General features: G+C 37.8%; 2 protein-coding genes across 5 annotated transcripts in view; one reads left to right on the forward strand and one right to left on the reverse strand.

Annotated features, from left to right (window-relative positions):
* Positions 1-16,796, forward strand: part of RSPH14 (radial spoke head 14 homolog) — a 105,021-nt gene that overhangs the window by 58,781 nt on the left and 29,444 nt on the right. The window lies entirely within an intron of this gene.
* Positions 1-16,796, reverse strand: part of GNAZ (G protein subunit alpha z) — a 75,445-nt gene that overhangs the window by 47,604 nt on the left and 11,045 nt on the right. For 2 of the 3 annotated variants that reach the window (XM_030026116.2, XM_030026117.2), the window contains one exon: positions 1,084-2,368. In XM_030026116.2, coding sequence (XP_029881976.1) covers positions 1,084-1,806 — 723 coding nt within the window. In that variant the 5' untranslated portion in view covers positions 1,807-2,368. Of the gene's footprint in view, positions 1-1,083; positions 2,369-5,996; positions 6,021-16,796 lie in introns of those variants that run through there. The other variant, XM_030026118.2, reaches the window with a different exon arrangement.

The raw sequence follows: 16,796 nt of genomic DNA on the forward strand, positions 1-16,796 counted from the left end.
CCTGCTGAAAAGAACAGGGATTCTGGTGTTCTGGACTACTCCAGGAACTGATATTGGTGAACAAGCTTTCAAAAGTGTAAAACAACTGAAGATGTGTAAAGGAGTACAAAAGAAGTAGAAGCATTTTAAGGTTAGCTTTCTGATTTTACAATACAGATTTTAATGGCAGCTGTTCTCAAACATAAATACAGCATGTTTAGGAACCGCTAGATGATGGAATCATTATGTGTTCCTACCCACAAACTTCCATCTCTTAAGCATCATGTTTTACAAGGCTGTCAAAAAAATAAGTTCAAATGAAACCCTATAAAGGTTAACTCAGGCAACCTGAATGCAATAGCAAACACATAGTTGCATATGCGTTAAGCATTCATATGTTTTTCCATAGCTACTGTATTTCCATGCTGTGAAAACCAGAAGCTAATAGCATTAAAGGGAATTAAACAGGAACAGTTATACATCGGACAATGCAAATCAGCCATGTGAACAAAAACGGTCAAAGAAAATTTTAAAGTTCCATACTAATTAAAAAACATTTGATTTTTTTTTAAATTCATCTCAAATTCCAATTGAAAATCCTGGAAAAAAATGGGGAGAAAACTGTTACTTATTACTATTTTTGCTTCAAAATTTCCCAGGACTTGCAAAACTCGGTGTCCAAATTAACCATCCCTGTACACCAGGATGTCACTACTGTCTACCTTTTAAAGTGGTTTGGAGTAACACTTAACAAGGTAAACATTTAGCAAAAAGGCACACACACCAAAAAAAAAAAACCCAAAAACCCAAAAAACAAACCACCAAACCTGCTGTGATGTGAAGAGCACCTCCATTTCCCGGAAGTAATATATATAAATATATAAATAAATCTGTCCAGTGGGGAAAACTATCCAAATAAAGGAATCATAGTTTCTGGCTTTTACTACAGATTGGGGGTGAGAGGAAGGAAATCACATTTGGGGCTGGGAACTTGGGGATTACTGCCTTGGGAGCGTAGGGAGATGGGGGAGAAAAAAAGGCCAAACACTGGGGAGGGGGAAAGGAAGAGAAGGTAGGAGAATGAGGAACGGAAGGTGCACTTACTGTTTGGTTATCTTCATACAGCTTCAAGTCATACCCACTCAGCTCCACACAGAAAATTATTGCTGTAACCCCCTCGAAACAGTGGATCCATTTTTTGCGTTCAGATCTCTGTCCACCCACATCCACCATTTTGAAAGTCAGCTCTTTGAAGGTGAACTTATTTTCTACAATCCCTGTGGTCATGTCCCGAGAACGCAGAATATCTTCCACTGTAGGGATGTAGTCCAGTGCTGCAATCCTTTCTAGGTCATTTAAGTAGTATGCAGCATTATCCTCTAGGTGGTACTCATTGGAGCGGCAAAAGCACTCCTGCACACCCGGGTCTGCCCAGAGCCGTTTCATGACTCCCAGAAGCTCAGGAGTAATCTCACCCTTGCTCTCAGCTGGGCCTGTCAGGGCAAAAAGCTGCACAGCATCATACGCTCTGTCAGGATTGTGAAATTCTATCTTAAGGGTGGCTAGAGCCCGAATGATACGTGTGAGAGAATCAATTGCATTATAGATAATCAGAGGTTTGTATTCCTTACAGGCCTCCAGGTTAAAGCCACCACTATGGATGATTTTCATCTGCTTTACAATAGTACTCTTCCCAGAATTGCTGGTACCAAGGAGAAGGAGCTTAATCTCTCTTCGTTGTCGCTGACTTTCAGAGCGCAGGTGGCGGTCAATCCTACGGGACCGCCGCGCTGCCTCTTTCTCCTCAGAGCTTTGCCGACATCCCATGGTATAGCAGGCAGATACAGAAGGGAAAGGCTGGAGATTGTCTCACTCTGTTTGTGTCTCTGAAAAAGATCTGCAGCGTCTTTCAGTTCGCGTGCCAGGTACACCTTGAATGAAAAAAAAAAAAATGTCGCTATCCAATACCTGATGGTCCAAGATGCCTGTACCACCTAATTCAGTCCCAGCAGGGGTGCAAACACATGTAGATATGCAACCACAGAAATAGTCTCTTCAGTAGATCTCATGGCACTCCCCTTTCCAGTGCATAAACAGTGGCACATTCCTGTTAATGAAGGGACACTTCCCTTTGCCACAGTTTGGCTAGATCCATCAAATACTCTTTTCTGTTCTGCATAATTATTTTGCTGCCTTCTGTCCAAAGGTAAGGAGCTGCACTTTCTGCTTCTCTGCTCTAGCCCTTGTCTTTTAATTGTATTTTCTGGTTGCTGTGGTGATGCTGCTAGATAAAGCTGAAGCTCTTTTCAATGGTGCTGTACTTGTTTTGTTTCTCTTCCCCCACTTCTTCAGCTGATGCAGTTCAGCCCTGTAAATCTGTGCTTTCCACCTGCCAAACAATGAGAAAAGAAATGAATGAAATGAGAGACTCCACTTACTTGCTGCAAACCACTCACTTTCTCCTCCTCTTCTAGACTTCTAAACCTTTTATTATCCCAAACAGAAAATACAGATGGAAAAATATGTAAAGAAAAGCAAAAATCTAAAACCCTAGCAAAAACATAGGGACAGCTGAAGCTTGCAGACCTAAGAAAATGTGGTTTCCGAACAATAGTAAATCAAATCTCCCTTTCAGCCTTCTGTGTTTTATTATCTAAACCTACATGAAAACAAACAGTGCTGAGCTGTGCCCCAATTTCTCCCTCAGCAAGAGCTTATGGCAGTGCTTTTCCTGCACAGTCCTGTTCTGACTGGTTTTCCTGAAGTAGAAAATGAAACAGATTCACAACTACTTTTCCCAGTCTCTCTATTTATATCAATATCTTGTACTCAGACAGATGTCCTCCTGACTTTTCTTTCATCTTTTCTGTTTGCACTGAACATTTAAATAACTAAATTAGGAAGCAAAAGGAGGTGATTAACTTTGCTTCATGATTTTGTAGAAGGGAGAGTTACTGATCTTTGCAGCATACAGTAACAGATCTTCTTTCCCCCCTGGAGAACAGTACTCTTAAACATACTACCTGCATCTTGCTTAATCAATAGTGATGCACTGCTACAACAACTTTGTAAGCTTCTTTCCATAGCCAAGCTAAGTGTTGTTAAGCCTCCTCTTTTCCATTTTTAATACGGGAAATTCTGAGATGCAGTAAAAGCGAACAGTGACTACAAGGTGAATGTTGCATACAAAAATCACAGGAAATGCCATCCGAAGCAAGGGCTGACAGTTTTTCAGTGACCATTGGAGCAATTATTCTTTCCCAAATTAGGGGTTAAGCCTGCTAGTTGGAACTCTGCAGAAGGCAACAGCAGGAAGCAGTTACCTCTCACAGAGGGAAAACACATTACTAATAGCTGATTGGTGATAACTTGCCTCTTTTCTAGGAAGGCCTTGCTGCTCCCACTGAGCTCTGAGCACAGTGGGCAGCAGAACCACAGATGTCATGGCTTCCTCGCCGTATGCTGGCCCCAGCTCACTTTGGCACCTATCTTGCTGTCTGTTTACTTGTGTCTAGAGGGTCTTCAGTAAGTATTTTTACAAACTAAGAAAAATTTCAGAGCTTACTAAAGAAATACAACTTCTACTACATTTTAATGAGACTAAGTCTCCCAGATTCCATTTTCAAAGTTGCCCTAGAAGTCTTTGGAAGTTCTTCCTGCACAAACTTGCTAGCATTTCAATGTAGATGTGACAAAGCATTAAAATACATATTGAAGAGGATGATTCCACACTACTAGGAGAGAGACAGAATAATCTAAGCCAGATGTTGAACCTCTAGCTTTTGTGAGAAAAGAAACTGAACTACAACTACTTGCAACCTCATGTACTGGACTTTCTCTCTTTCTTAAGCATCACAGCAGAAACTTTAGTGAACAAAGGATATTTCAGCACTCCAAAATAGTAATCTGTAATTAAGTATTTGAAATGGAGCGCTGGATTTACCAGCATGTATTTTTCCTTTCCCCACATCACCTATATCATAAGATAAGATTCACTTACATAGATATACAGCAGGATGGGGTGGGTCTCCTTCCTACTTAGCCGCACTGCTCTGGTTGAAAAATATGCACTTCTATTTACATGACTTCTATTTTAATGTGCAACATGTATGTATTAATGCATATACATTTAATAGTACATGTTCTGTAAGACACTGTTTTATCGTTGAGAATTTCAGCTCTTGGTTTTTGTCTTGCCAAAGTCATTATCACCCAGGGATTTCAGCGAGATCTTGCTTTACCCTCTCAGTAGCTGTGACCATAGTAGAAGTTAATTATGTCAAATAATAGTTTTAGCTAACCTTTAGATAATGTTAATTGAGATATAGCACAGCATAAAAACTTCAAGGTGGAGGCTTCACAGATACAGATAAGGACAATTACATCAGCTGCAGTACTGAAGAAGGGTTATATGGTTAAAATAAAGAATAAAGCTCAGTTTTTTGAGATTCTTAGCATCTCACATTTACATGAAAAAACATCATTCTTAGAACATTTATTTGGGAGGGTAGAAGGGGGGAAATAAATTATATATCTAGGATTTCATTCCTCAGGTGGTAGAAACAAATGTAATGATCTCAGACTCTTCTGTTTTGCAAGAGGTATTACTATTCTGTTATGTGTATATTCTTTGTCACAGTGGGCTATCCTAATCTTAGTTTCTGTATTTTGTATAGCTTTCTCTCTGAACATGTTTAAAGTCACTTACAGATCTCTTCTAATTTATGATGGGCTGACAAGTGGAAAGGTAGAGTATATGTGTCTGCTTTGAGACCCAAGTCCCCACTGGTATGCATCTCTGGGCTCTACAGTTCTGTAACAGCATCTTGTCATTAGGCAGGTTCTTGCAACACACTGGATCCCTTTTCAGCAGTTTCCAATACATAAATGTGAAGGTATCTGGGAATGTGAAACGTGCACGTATGGAAGGACAAACAATTACAACAATCATTGTTAATCCCTTAACATCAGAGAAAAAGGTATAGAGACTGGACAGAGTCAATGGATGACAGTTTTACATATTCATTCCTGAAGCTTCCTGAGATGTTAGCCTGGGACAGTTGAACTTGCAATCACTCACTCTTAAATACTTTTACTGATTCTATATTTATCTTGATATCCCTTCCTAACTCTAACCCTGCTTAAGGGAGATATATAGTTGAACTAATGTAGACCTGGATACAATTCATGACTACCAGGATGAGTCAGTATAGGTCAGGATTGGTACTGGTGTATTGAGGAGAGCATTATATTTTAGTTAGAAGAAGGTGAATAGGTGTTGCAAACAATTGCAAAATTCCACAACTGGAACTCTGACCACAAAAAAGCGAACACTCAAAAAAAACAGTATATGAAGTATACCAATTAAAATGTGCTTTGATATCCCACTCATTCCTGTCTTTCCTTAGACTCCCAGAACACTATTAACATACACATTTTCATAACAGCAGCTTTTTCTCAGTTCTGAAGACCTCCTATACAGTATTTCTACTTTCCCTCTTCTTTCTTGCTCCTATTTAAACCCGCATTCTCACTACACTCTTTAATCTCCATGCTCTAACACCTGCCTCTAAATCCATCCCACATCCACATGCATGAAATTAATTAACTAGAACAGGACTTCTACAGTAACCGGTTCCAGAAACTAACCATGACAATCTTATTCTCAGTTGTTCTAAACTAGTTATCCAATCAGTACAGCAAGTCACCTCTATGTGACAGTTCGGAGTGCTTATCTGTTGTCTTTGCCTGTATGGACCACAGCGTCTGAACAGGCTTGTAATTTAAGCATTTTGGATACCTTAAATTTAAAGATGTCTGAATCCTTTGCCCCAAATGCATGGTGTATTGTTATCACCTGGTTTAAAATTCTACAAAAGAGTCTTAATATCAGTTATATTTATCTTACTTCCCTTTGCACATCAGGACATTAGCACATGAAGAACAGATTAATCAGCAGATAATGAAAATAACAGCATACATATTAATAGAATTGAAATTAGCACAACTTTACTTACTCTAATGCATCAGAGATGTGGAAGGGAAAACCCTCCAAAATGAGGAGTTATACTTTCTTCAAATAATTGGCTTTTTCCAGTGGTCATAGAAGATGAAGAATAAGAGTTGAGGAAGCTGTTTCTTAATGAGTAAATTCCCAGCCACACAGAGAGAATGAAATTACTGTATTAGATATCAGGCCAAATTCTTATTTTAATTATATAAAAATTAAAGTTGGCTCCTTAATCATGCTTATTCTGACATGTTCAGAACATTTAAAACTGGTTTTCCTTTAAGTCCTCATCATCGGAGGCTTCATTTTCATGTCATTAATAAGACCATTGGTTGAATTTTTGTGACATTTTCTGTGCATCTCTGTGACTAAAGATGAAAAATATTGCAAGAAGCACATATGGTACTCCCTCTCCTCTCTTTATCAAGCTTCATCCTGAAAAAAAGAGCCTTGCGAGAGACCAGAATCAAGAGGATACATACTCCTTCCAAAATGCATCAGTACTTATGATGAATCTGGAGATTTTATGCCCATATAAGATAAGCAGATCTTTTTTAAACTTTATGTTATCAGCCTCAAAAATCGCTTATGACAAAAAGTTTGGTAGAAAGACACTTTCAAGCAAAAATTATTCTTTTCAGACAGCATGTACATTCTGTAGAGTATTTCCTATTGCACATTGCCACAACACATTCAGATGCATCATTCATATCACACGGTGTTTTACATATCAACTATTCTGCTAGCCATTCATTAATATGTTTAACACAGAAAAGGACAGAGTAGCACCTCCTTATTGTAGGGAAGACCAGGAGTATGTAAAAACTGTGTAAATGAGTTTTACACTACTGAATTTCCTTTTTTTTTTGGCTCCTAGACACTCCTAATGCATATATTGCAATGATATTTGTATATCACTGTTTCAAGTAGGAATACAATGAGGTGATTACATTATTGCTTTGTAAAACAGAGTAGTAGACACTATTTCCAAATAGTTCACTACAGTAAGAAAGTTTGATTTATTTAAATAAGTTTTCCCACATAAACTGAAAAGCATCTTCCATGTTCACAGTTGCTACTTTTTAAAGTTCAGAAAAAGAATAACTTTACAAACCATACGTCACTACATTTTACTGTCCTGGCTACATAAAGATGAACTTCCTCTCACCAGTTTTACTTTTTGTTCTTGGAACACACTCAGAAAATAAGGCAGTTTAGAATTTGTTCTGGTTTTTTAGGTCAGATTTCATATTAAAAGTGTTTCATGGCTCTAAGTTTCTAATTAGATAAAAGTCTTTACAGTTACTCTAATGGAAAGCCCTATTGCTTCCTTTCACTGTGCACGTTTCTCTCTAAACTTTGTTTAAATAAATTTTATTCTTTGAATGACCAGATTATACTGCATATGTGCATCTAAGCTAATACATCTGCCTTCTCCTGACAACTGAAGCTGCTCAAAATGTTAAGAAAATATATTTGCTTAAATCTGATGATACATATGGGCTATCTTGTCATGACTAAAATGGGTAGTTCTTCCCACAAGATAAAATTAACATGCCCCAAATCCTGAGCTAACAGTGATCTATTTCAACTATCAAAGAAGTAATGCTAAAAAGTTCATTCTTGGAGTGGGAAGGATACTTGAGCAAAATTTTGCACTCATTTATTATATAAATCTGTTGAAGCCCATTTAACTAAGCAGGCTGTTTAGTACTAGCACATGCTTCTTTCCATACTTTTATAGCCAATAAAACCAGTCATTATTGTTGCTTTCATATCTAGGCTTGCTCTTTGCCCCTACCCATCACTTCTGTCTTGCTCAAACTGATCTGTGTGTTTGTAATCATAAACACTTGTCCCTTTTCTCAGCATGTTCCCAAGTAATGGGCGGGGTGAGGAAGGAGAATGACACTACAACACCACAATTCAATTGTAAAAATTTCCCTAAGGAAAGATCCGAGTATTGTCTCTTGTTGCATGAGCTACTGGCACGTTACCATGGAATGCAGAGTTACAGAATCTGCCTTGAAAGATGTTCGCCCTCCAAGAGTTTATTGAAAGGAACTGGCTCCTAGGCCAAGAATAAAGCCAATGGCTATTGCTATCACAGTCAATATAGAGACTGTGCATACAGTATGCTGCTAGCAGCAGGAATTTCAGCTGACATCGTAGGCACAAAGCTATATTCTCCCTCAAAGGCAAGTGATACCAGTAGCCTAATAACGTAGCTTCACCACCACCAGCCTGCACACACGGAGCTTTAGGAGCCTAATCGTATTTGGCTCTTTACAGTATTTCCATCCTAGTAGCCAGATGATACATGTAATTTTTCCCCAGTAGTACCTAATTTAAGGAAGTAAAATGACGTTCAAAAGGTTGCAGCAAACTTTCTACAGCAGTTTTAGCTATAATTGCCAGCAATCTTGATTAATTCAGGACTGATATTCTATTCAGTATTACAGAACATATACTACCAGAGGAAGAAAACAAAACGTTATCCAAGCTATACTTTCCCAGCTTATTGGTTCTGATTGCTTCTTCTTTCTTTTTATTTATCTGAAAGTTTAGGAGGTAGTGGACCTGCCTGTTCGAGCACTTACCCATGTAAAAGCAAATGCAAGCAAATCTAGCAAGTAGCAGCAGAGCACACATGTAAGACTTAGGAGTGTAAGCTAACCTAATGTACTCAGTTTCTAATGATTACACACATCCACAGAGGATTCCAGTACTTTAACAAAACCTTATTTTTGCAGGTTTTAACTTTCAATCACTTCTTACACTAATAACAAAAGAGAAAAAGACATGAGGGAGTATGATATATTGGGAAATACCCAAGACAGTTTACTGAAAAGTCAAGCGTTCTACTAAGCAGGCATCACTTTTTTTTTTTTTTTTTTTTTTTTTTAAGGAAGAACTGAGGCTAATAAGGAATGGAGAAATTGGTTCAGATTTTTGAATCCAGGAAAGCAGCCAGAAAGAGTCCCAGACATGCATGCAGTGTAAACGCAAGGTTGAAATAATTTCACAGAAGTTAGTTTACTGTTTAATGTACGGTGATTAAAGTGCATTTATTACAGATTAAAGTTGATTTGAAACTGTGGCCACAGACGTTATTAACATTCTCTTTAGACAATCACTGAAATTTGAAAGAAGAGGAAAGAAAAAATCTGTCAACGGAAGAAAAAAAATACTAGATTAATTTTTTTTCTTAATGCAACCTCTTAGTTGATAGTACAACTTTTTGTTGCAGTTGGCTGACAATATTACTTATGTTGCTGTTTTCCATTGCTTAAAGCCTTGGGAAAGTACTTACATTGAAAATATCTCCATCAGATATCTTTAAATACAGGTCTGGGGAAATTTTTCATACAAAAAATGGTTTGGGCACTTCTGAACAGAGCGCTTGGGGGAAAAATGAAATGTTTCATCCACACTAAAAGAAACTGAGAACTTTTCTTTAAAATCCTGCTATACCTTCAAACTTTGGGCCAAGGACATGAAATTCAACAGAAGATGATCTTTATGGTGTGGATGTGCATTTGCCATTCCCACAAAACAGGAAGTTTAATGTAGAGATTTTGAAAAATTTTAGTTCTACCTAGAGTAGAGAAAGGTTCCATTTCAAGAAAGCACTTACTAGGCAAGGGTAATTGGACTTGCTGGTCTAGAGGCTTAGGAGAAGGGAAAAGAAAAGGGAAAGAAAGGATTTTATATTAAGGAAAATCAGAAAAAATCTGTATCCTCTGGAACGCCTGTCTCTCCAGAGCCAGAAGCATAAACCAAAGTTACCAAACCTGACAATTTTCTGCCTGCAAGTATTTGTGGAAATCCCTGATATTCCCTCTATCTTTCCACATATAGGGTAACAACCTGTTATTGGTGTTTTTCACCCTTTTTATTGAATCTAAGCTTCAACTTGACAGATGAGCTGTACAGATATCAATATGACCTCTTGTGATAGAATTAAGATTGTTTTGTTTGAAAAAAAATCATTTGGAAAATTTTAAGATATTTTAGAAAGATATTAAGGATTAATATTCAAATACTCAGAAGTTGTATGTACAAGTTATGACAAACTTTTACTCATATATTAAGGCACTGTAATCCATCCAAAACAAAGGATGGGCCAGATCTAATAATCGAACAAGAAAACATAGCAGAGAAAGCTGTTGTCTTTTGTGGTTTATTTGTTAATGCAGTTAAAATGCATATTCTATTAGTCAGATGAGTGAGGAAAGAAGTGTCATGATTTAAGTTGGTTGAATGTTTGGCTGGACACTACTGAATGCTACTCCTCTTTGTCATGGTGGTTCTTTGTGATGTTAATTAACTCCCCTAAGCCCCTCTTTTCAAAGATTATCTCTGCTTGTGATTTTCATTTCTTAGATGCCCACTTTGAGATACTGTTTGTGATCAGGAAACACTGAGTTTTCAAGTATTATCAGCCTCAATGGTAGCTCTGTTGTATATATTCAAATATTGAAAAAGTAATCTTTTTTCACTTGATCCATCTTGATCTCTATTTAAGAAATAGGGCCTAACCTCTACACTAACTCCCCAAGGTAGATCCACGAAATGAATTAATGTCTGTGCAATAGATTAAAAAATGAGAGTAATAGCAGTGTCAGTCAAGAAACTCATACTGATAGCACAGTCTAGCTAAAGTACATTACATATCCAGGTCAGGACCACACACACAATAACCAATACAGAATAATGGAAGCTGCTGAGTAAGAAGGGGGTTCTTAAAAGAAAGTCAAATCAAGTAATTATAAACCAAAACATCACATACATGTAGGCAGGTATGTGTGCATGTTAGGGATAGTTAAGGTTACCAAAGAAGGTATAAGGACAGCGATAAAAAAAATTAATTCAGAAATCCTCAGTCCAGGGCAGGGGATGAGAAGGGCATTGACCAGAACTAATGCCGTACCATGAGCTCCTTATTATCACCAGCACTGACTGTTACCAGCCCAATAGAAAACTGCTGCCAGCATACTTTCCAGCAAGATACTTGGTAGGTTCATGAGGTTCTCATCTGCTGATTATTACTGTGATTTTATAGAAACACTCAGATCTGTGGTGTAAAACCTGAGCTCAGCTATTAGAGTTGCCACCTATGGATACATGGCAGAAGGAATTTTTACGAGGAAATAGTGGAGAACCCAAAGAAAATAACTTGCTGCTATTACATGTAGTCATAGACCCATCAGTGTGTAATCTAGATGTAACTGATATAGAATAGAAAAGATTTTCTGCAGTGAGATATTATATTCATAGGTTTAAACATCATATCTTTGTCTATTGTTTGGAAAACATCCAACATACTTCAGCAGTATCAAAATACAAGTTATGCTAGTTAGTGGTGTCCTCTAGCTAAGTATATCACCCAGTCAAAATTTAGCATATAGACTTGATCCAAGTTTTAGAGAAACGTAAGGACCTATATTGAAAACAAAGTATTCTTTATAAACCGAGCATTCAACCCCTGCTTTTATAAAGATAGGTTTTGATCTTTAGTTAGTGGCATTGAAGTTTTCACCAGCTCAGCTAAGATCCAGACCACAGTAGAATACAAGAATCTTACTAGTTACTTTCTTTTAACTATGCACACCCCACTTCCTGAAGTAAGTTGGAAACATAAATCCTATAAGGCATTAATACCTAAATATTTGGTAGGTATTTAAATCATGACCTGGTTTAGCAACATCCACAAACTACTGTCAAACAGTGAAAAGAAGCATCAACGCAACCATCAACTTAATACTGACTGATTCTTGAATAGAGCCAAAAATACAACAGTTCTATTCTGAGTTGCATCGCTGAAAATTCAGAGTAGTGTCAGTGCCTGCATATGGAGTTGCCTGTGCTTAATAGTGATTTAACTAAGACCAGAATCTGCCACAGCAGTCATTTTAGAGGTGACCTTTAGATTTCCATAAAAAATGAAATATTACAAGAATATTACAGTGGGTCTGACAGTGGGTGTGCAGAAAATCCTGGCTGCTAGACAAGGGCAAGGAGAAACACCACACACAGCATCTGCTTTAGGGACATACAAATATCAGACTCATTTAAAAATTTGTAATAAAACAACAAACAAAACGCAGTACCCACTCAGTGTTTTGTAAGCACCTCAGGTGATGACAGTAGTGTAGGTTATGTCTTCATTAGAGTTGCTGTTTAGCTTTTATCATCAGTGTTACCATAGTTCTTATGCGGGTGACTCATGAGCTAAGACCGGCATACCACAGGGTTGCTGTTTCATGGGTCTTACAGAGCTTAAGGAGATTACTTTATTATATAAAAAAAAACTGGTAAACATTAGGTTTGGTCATGAATATAGTGGCAAATTTCCTGTCAACTCATTCGACCTTATTGCACACAATACCTTATGAAAGCATAAGGAAATTTTGGTAGTTATCATAGCAAAAGAAAGTTAAAGAAGGATTTGAAACAGGATAACAATGTAGCCTTGTAAAAGGAAGTTTCTCTTCCTGTGCATAAAAGGTCACATAACAGAGCAAAAACATGCTTGGTTTAGACTGTTCCAGTGACAGGTATGAGCTAATCAGAGGTCAAAATCAGAATCTCTATAGTAAGAACCTGAGAGCCTGGGTGCACATAACAGTGTCCTGAAGACAAAAAGTTTGTTGAATGTGATAAGGAAAAGCAGCCAGTGAAGATTCAAAGATTGAAGCTCAAGGCCAGGCAAGAGGCAAGGAGAAGATGCTCCAGTAAATAGGAACCATGGAAACAATAGACGAGTTTTATCTGTGGTGATGGATAAGAAAGCATCTTTGAGATTGTATACAGAAATAAATCACAGTCGTTCTGCTTGTGTGTTTTAAGGGAAAGAACCAGAGGAGAGGCAAAAATTAAGGCAAAGAATGAGAGACTGAAGTCACAGAAGCTAGGTAAGATTTCTAGGTTAAGCTGAAAGGGTATATAAACCAGAGGAACCGAGAAACTTCTGTATCCATGAAAAGAAAAGGAAAGGGATAGCAACAGAGGAAGGAAAGATGAACTGAGAAAAGCAGATGGGCACGTCTTACTATATCACATTGGCAGAAATCGGCAGAATTCTATATAGAGAAGGAAAAAGGCCAGGGAAAGGATTGACTCAGAAGCTGTAAAGATGGGTCTGCACATATGCAATGTAATTACACCTGGCTGGGGGTGGCGGTGGGGGGTGGAGAAGAGGAGAGAATAAATCCATGGTGGAAGAAGTGGTCTGGGTCATCAGATTTCCACCAGAATGGTTTTGCTAGAGAAAAGACATTGTTGAGAGTGAATTAGGGCTGGAAGTTGGCAAGACAGGCCTTGCAACAAGAGGTAGAGCAAAAGGTTTTGGAAGGAGGAAAGCAAAATACGGGAAACAGTTTCAGCAGAAGTAATGAACATTGAATTCACAGAAAGGCTGAGCAAGAGCATGGGAGGAGTGGACTGGTGATGTGATAATTAAAGTTGGGAACTAAGCAACAGAGAATGAGTAATGTTTCACAGAGAACAAATCAAAAGAACCTTAGTGAATGGAAAAACAGAAAAACAGACATAGGTTGAATGAGTATGCAGGAGCAGCAAGTTATCAACATGAGATAAAGTCAAAAAAGGAATATAGGAGATTCATGTGAAGAGAGAACAGCATAAGCGAGTTCAGAGACAGTAGCTCAAAGAAAACAAGAGAGGAAAGAGCACCGTGATGCAGGAAGAGCATCAAAGAGCTGGTCAAAATGGAAAAGGGGAGAGGAAAGCAGGACTGTGAAAGAAATTCAAGTAATTCTCATGATGGTCTAATCTAGGGAAGGACAAAGGAAACCTGACAAACCTGCTGAAGTTATCAGCCTCACAAGACATAAACGTGGATTAAAATGCTGTTCCTAATACAACAAGAGAAAGAAAGGAAGAAAGCGTGGATATCAGCGTAAGAGGCAGGGCTATTATCAGGGATGAATTTGGTAGGTAGGGTAGAGAGCAATTTCCAGCCTTGGGCCACATATAAAATTAATCATATGAACTATATCAGAAGGTATCTACATCAGAACTGTGGATTTCCTAGGTTCCATCTTAACAACTCAAACATTATTTTATCCACAGAAGGGGACATGGGGAATAGAAGAAGTATTAGACTGCAGCCCGGGGCGGGGGGGGGGGGGGGGGGGGGGGCAGAAAAAAAATCCCAAGAGGCTAAACAGAATCCACAGTGTTCTCTAAAGTGTGACTCATGGGAGAGGACTTGTATGCTACCAAGCACAGATTACAGCTGCAGCCTACGCCTGGTCTCATTCTGCTTTTCTTTTGAAATTCAGAAGCTTTGACAGTCTTACAATCCTGCTGTATGCAAGAGCTTCAGCAGGTACACCTCAGACAGCTGAGCAATTGTTGTAGTTACTCTCTAATTCAAAGGACCTTTTTTTTTTATATATAAGCTGAATATGAAGGAAGTTATCCATGTTCTGGTTTTGATATGAAATTGCTTTGGGCCGAGTCCAAAAAACAGATATACTTCTACTTCACAAAACATAACTCTGCAACCAGAAACATTTAAGTACAGCATTGTACAATGGCTAATTAGCTCCTGGTTTCAAAAGCCAAGCTAATACTTTTTTTTTTTACAATATTTTGCCATCTAGATGAAGTTCTATACAGACCTGAAGTAAGTTTTTTCACTCACAAGAAAGCAAAAAGGCCTTGGTATCCTGATGCATCAACTTCTTTAGCTACCATTTCTCCTCCACCAACACCCCCCCTCTAAAAAAAAAACAAAAAAAAAAAACACCACACAAAACCAAACCAAACCAAACCCCACAAATTGCTGCTACCCTAAAGAACCTAACATCCTTTTCAAGGTTTAGCAGCTACTAGGATTTCTTTTCAGCTTCTCCTTTCCAATTCCCTCTCTCTGGAGGGATGATCACACCTTCCTTACAGCCCAGCTGCAGTTACTGCAGTTACACACCCACCACCGCAAGCCAGAGGGATCTGAGTCGCTTCGTGCAGGCCCCTAACTAGGGATTATGAGAAGCTTGTTATGTTGAACACACATCGAACATTAAAGAACACTGGAGTGGTTAAATTCCTTTCATCAGACTTTAAAAATGTCTCTTAATAAGCAAGTTAGTTGCGGATGAACTGAGAGAAGGTGCAAGTTTAACTATCTGAAGAGATTGAAGGCCTAATTTATTTGGAGAATGCAGCTAGTGCAGCAGTGTAAGCATCTCTAGCAATATTCTCAGTGTGTTTTTCACCACTCATGCTCTGGAGAGATTAAGTTTCTTAAATAACATTAGGTTTTTCCTCTTATTCAAACTTGTTTTTTCTCCTGAGATCAAGGATATTTCTACCTGGCACTAAATGAGATTGCAACATGAGCTAAAGGAACTCCACTTAAGCAGTTGTGGTGAAATGGCAGCCTATGATAAGCGACACTTTGGGGTGAGAATATTCATAGTTCTTCCTCAGCAGAATAACTATCGCTGTCATTGTTTAAGGGAAAAATAAGAATAAAAACACCCAAACCCTGTAAAGTGCTATGGTTGTGATCCACTTACCATAAAAGCAAGTCTTTTAGTTGACTTCAGTAGGTTTTGAAATGAACCTGTATCTGGTTTTGAACAGGATGAAAGTAAACATAATGTGTTTAAAAACTTCGCAAGGGGGATACCTAACTGCCAGCAACAGACCATTTTACAGATTAAAATTTAGTATTTAGTGCACAATTTATACTCTTCTTACATATGAATATCTACAGCTGAAAACTTTTGTAAGCATAGATATGAAATTGAATAGTCTGACTTTCAGCTCCCCATTCTTATATGATCTCATCATTACTGTATTACCATTAGATACTGAAGCATGACCAGTATCATTGTGTTTTAGGATTAATTTCTTCCCTATATGCACATGTTCCAAGGTGGCTTCTGTTGGTATTCACTATGTATATTTGTTCATAGGTCTAGTCAACCTTATAAGAACAGAAGCCAAATTTGACCACATAGATTTTGAGTCATACTATGACAAAACCTGGTCAGGATGGCTTCACATATTCATAGGGATATACAGATTTTGTCAGTATTGTGGATTGCTTTCATATCATTCCAAGAATAGATTTTTGTCTATAACAATAATAAAAGAGTAGGTATTATATATTGGTTAATATTCATTACTTTAAAAATGCATAGGTAACAAAATGAGCGGCTAAATATAAGTCCATCTTTTGAGGAAACTTGCATGGATTTTCAATCTAGGTATTTACAATAACATAGGAGTACCATGATTTAGATTGGCTGGGCAAAGTTGTTATTTTTCAGCCTCAAGCAAGTTTGTAAATAGTTATTTTCCCCAAACCTGAAACATATAAATGATAGATGGATTTATTTTTGTTATTAGAGATAAACCAAAATCCAATTATGTTTTTTCTTGATCTTTTGTTATTTTTCAGCTGTGCATTGGTAGCTGTAGTACTACTACTAGTATTAGCAGTTGTAGCTCCAAATTTTATAACACATACTGACAATTCTTTTGGTGTTCTATCAACACTGCTAGTACCTTTGTGTGTATACGTGTGCACGTAGAGGGCAAGGGGGAGGTGGGTAATTATTACTCCTATTCAAGTTTGCATTATATGTAAGGACATTTTCAGCGTTCAGATTTTTTTCCCTCAATTACAATTTTTTTATTCCCTATAGACCTGCAAACTCCCTAGCCATGCAACCACTATTTCTATATTTTTACTAAAACCTGTGACAGCATTTTTACTTGTTCTTTAGACCTTAAATTCTGTCTCTCATATTGTACAAGTTCTCCT

This window comes from Aquila chrysaetos, chromosome 9, assembly GCF_900496995.4.
Source record: "Aquila chrysaetos chrysaetos chromosome 9, bAquChr1.4, whole genome shotgun sequence".
Lineage (NCBI taxonomy): Eukaryota > Metazoa > Chordata > Aves > Accipitriformes > Accipitridae > Aquila > Aquila chrysaetos.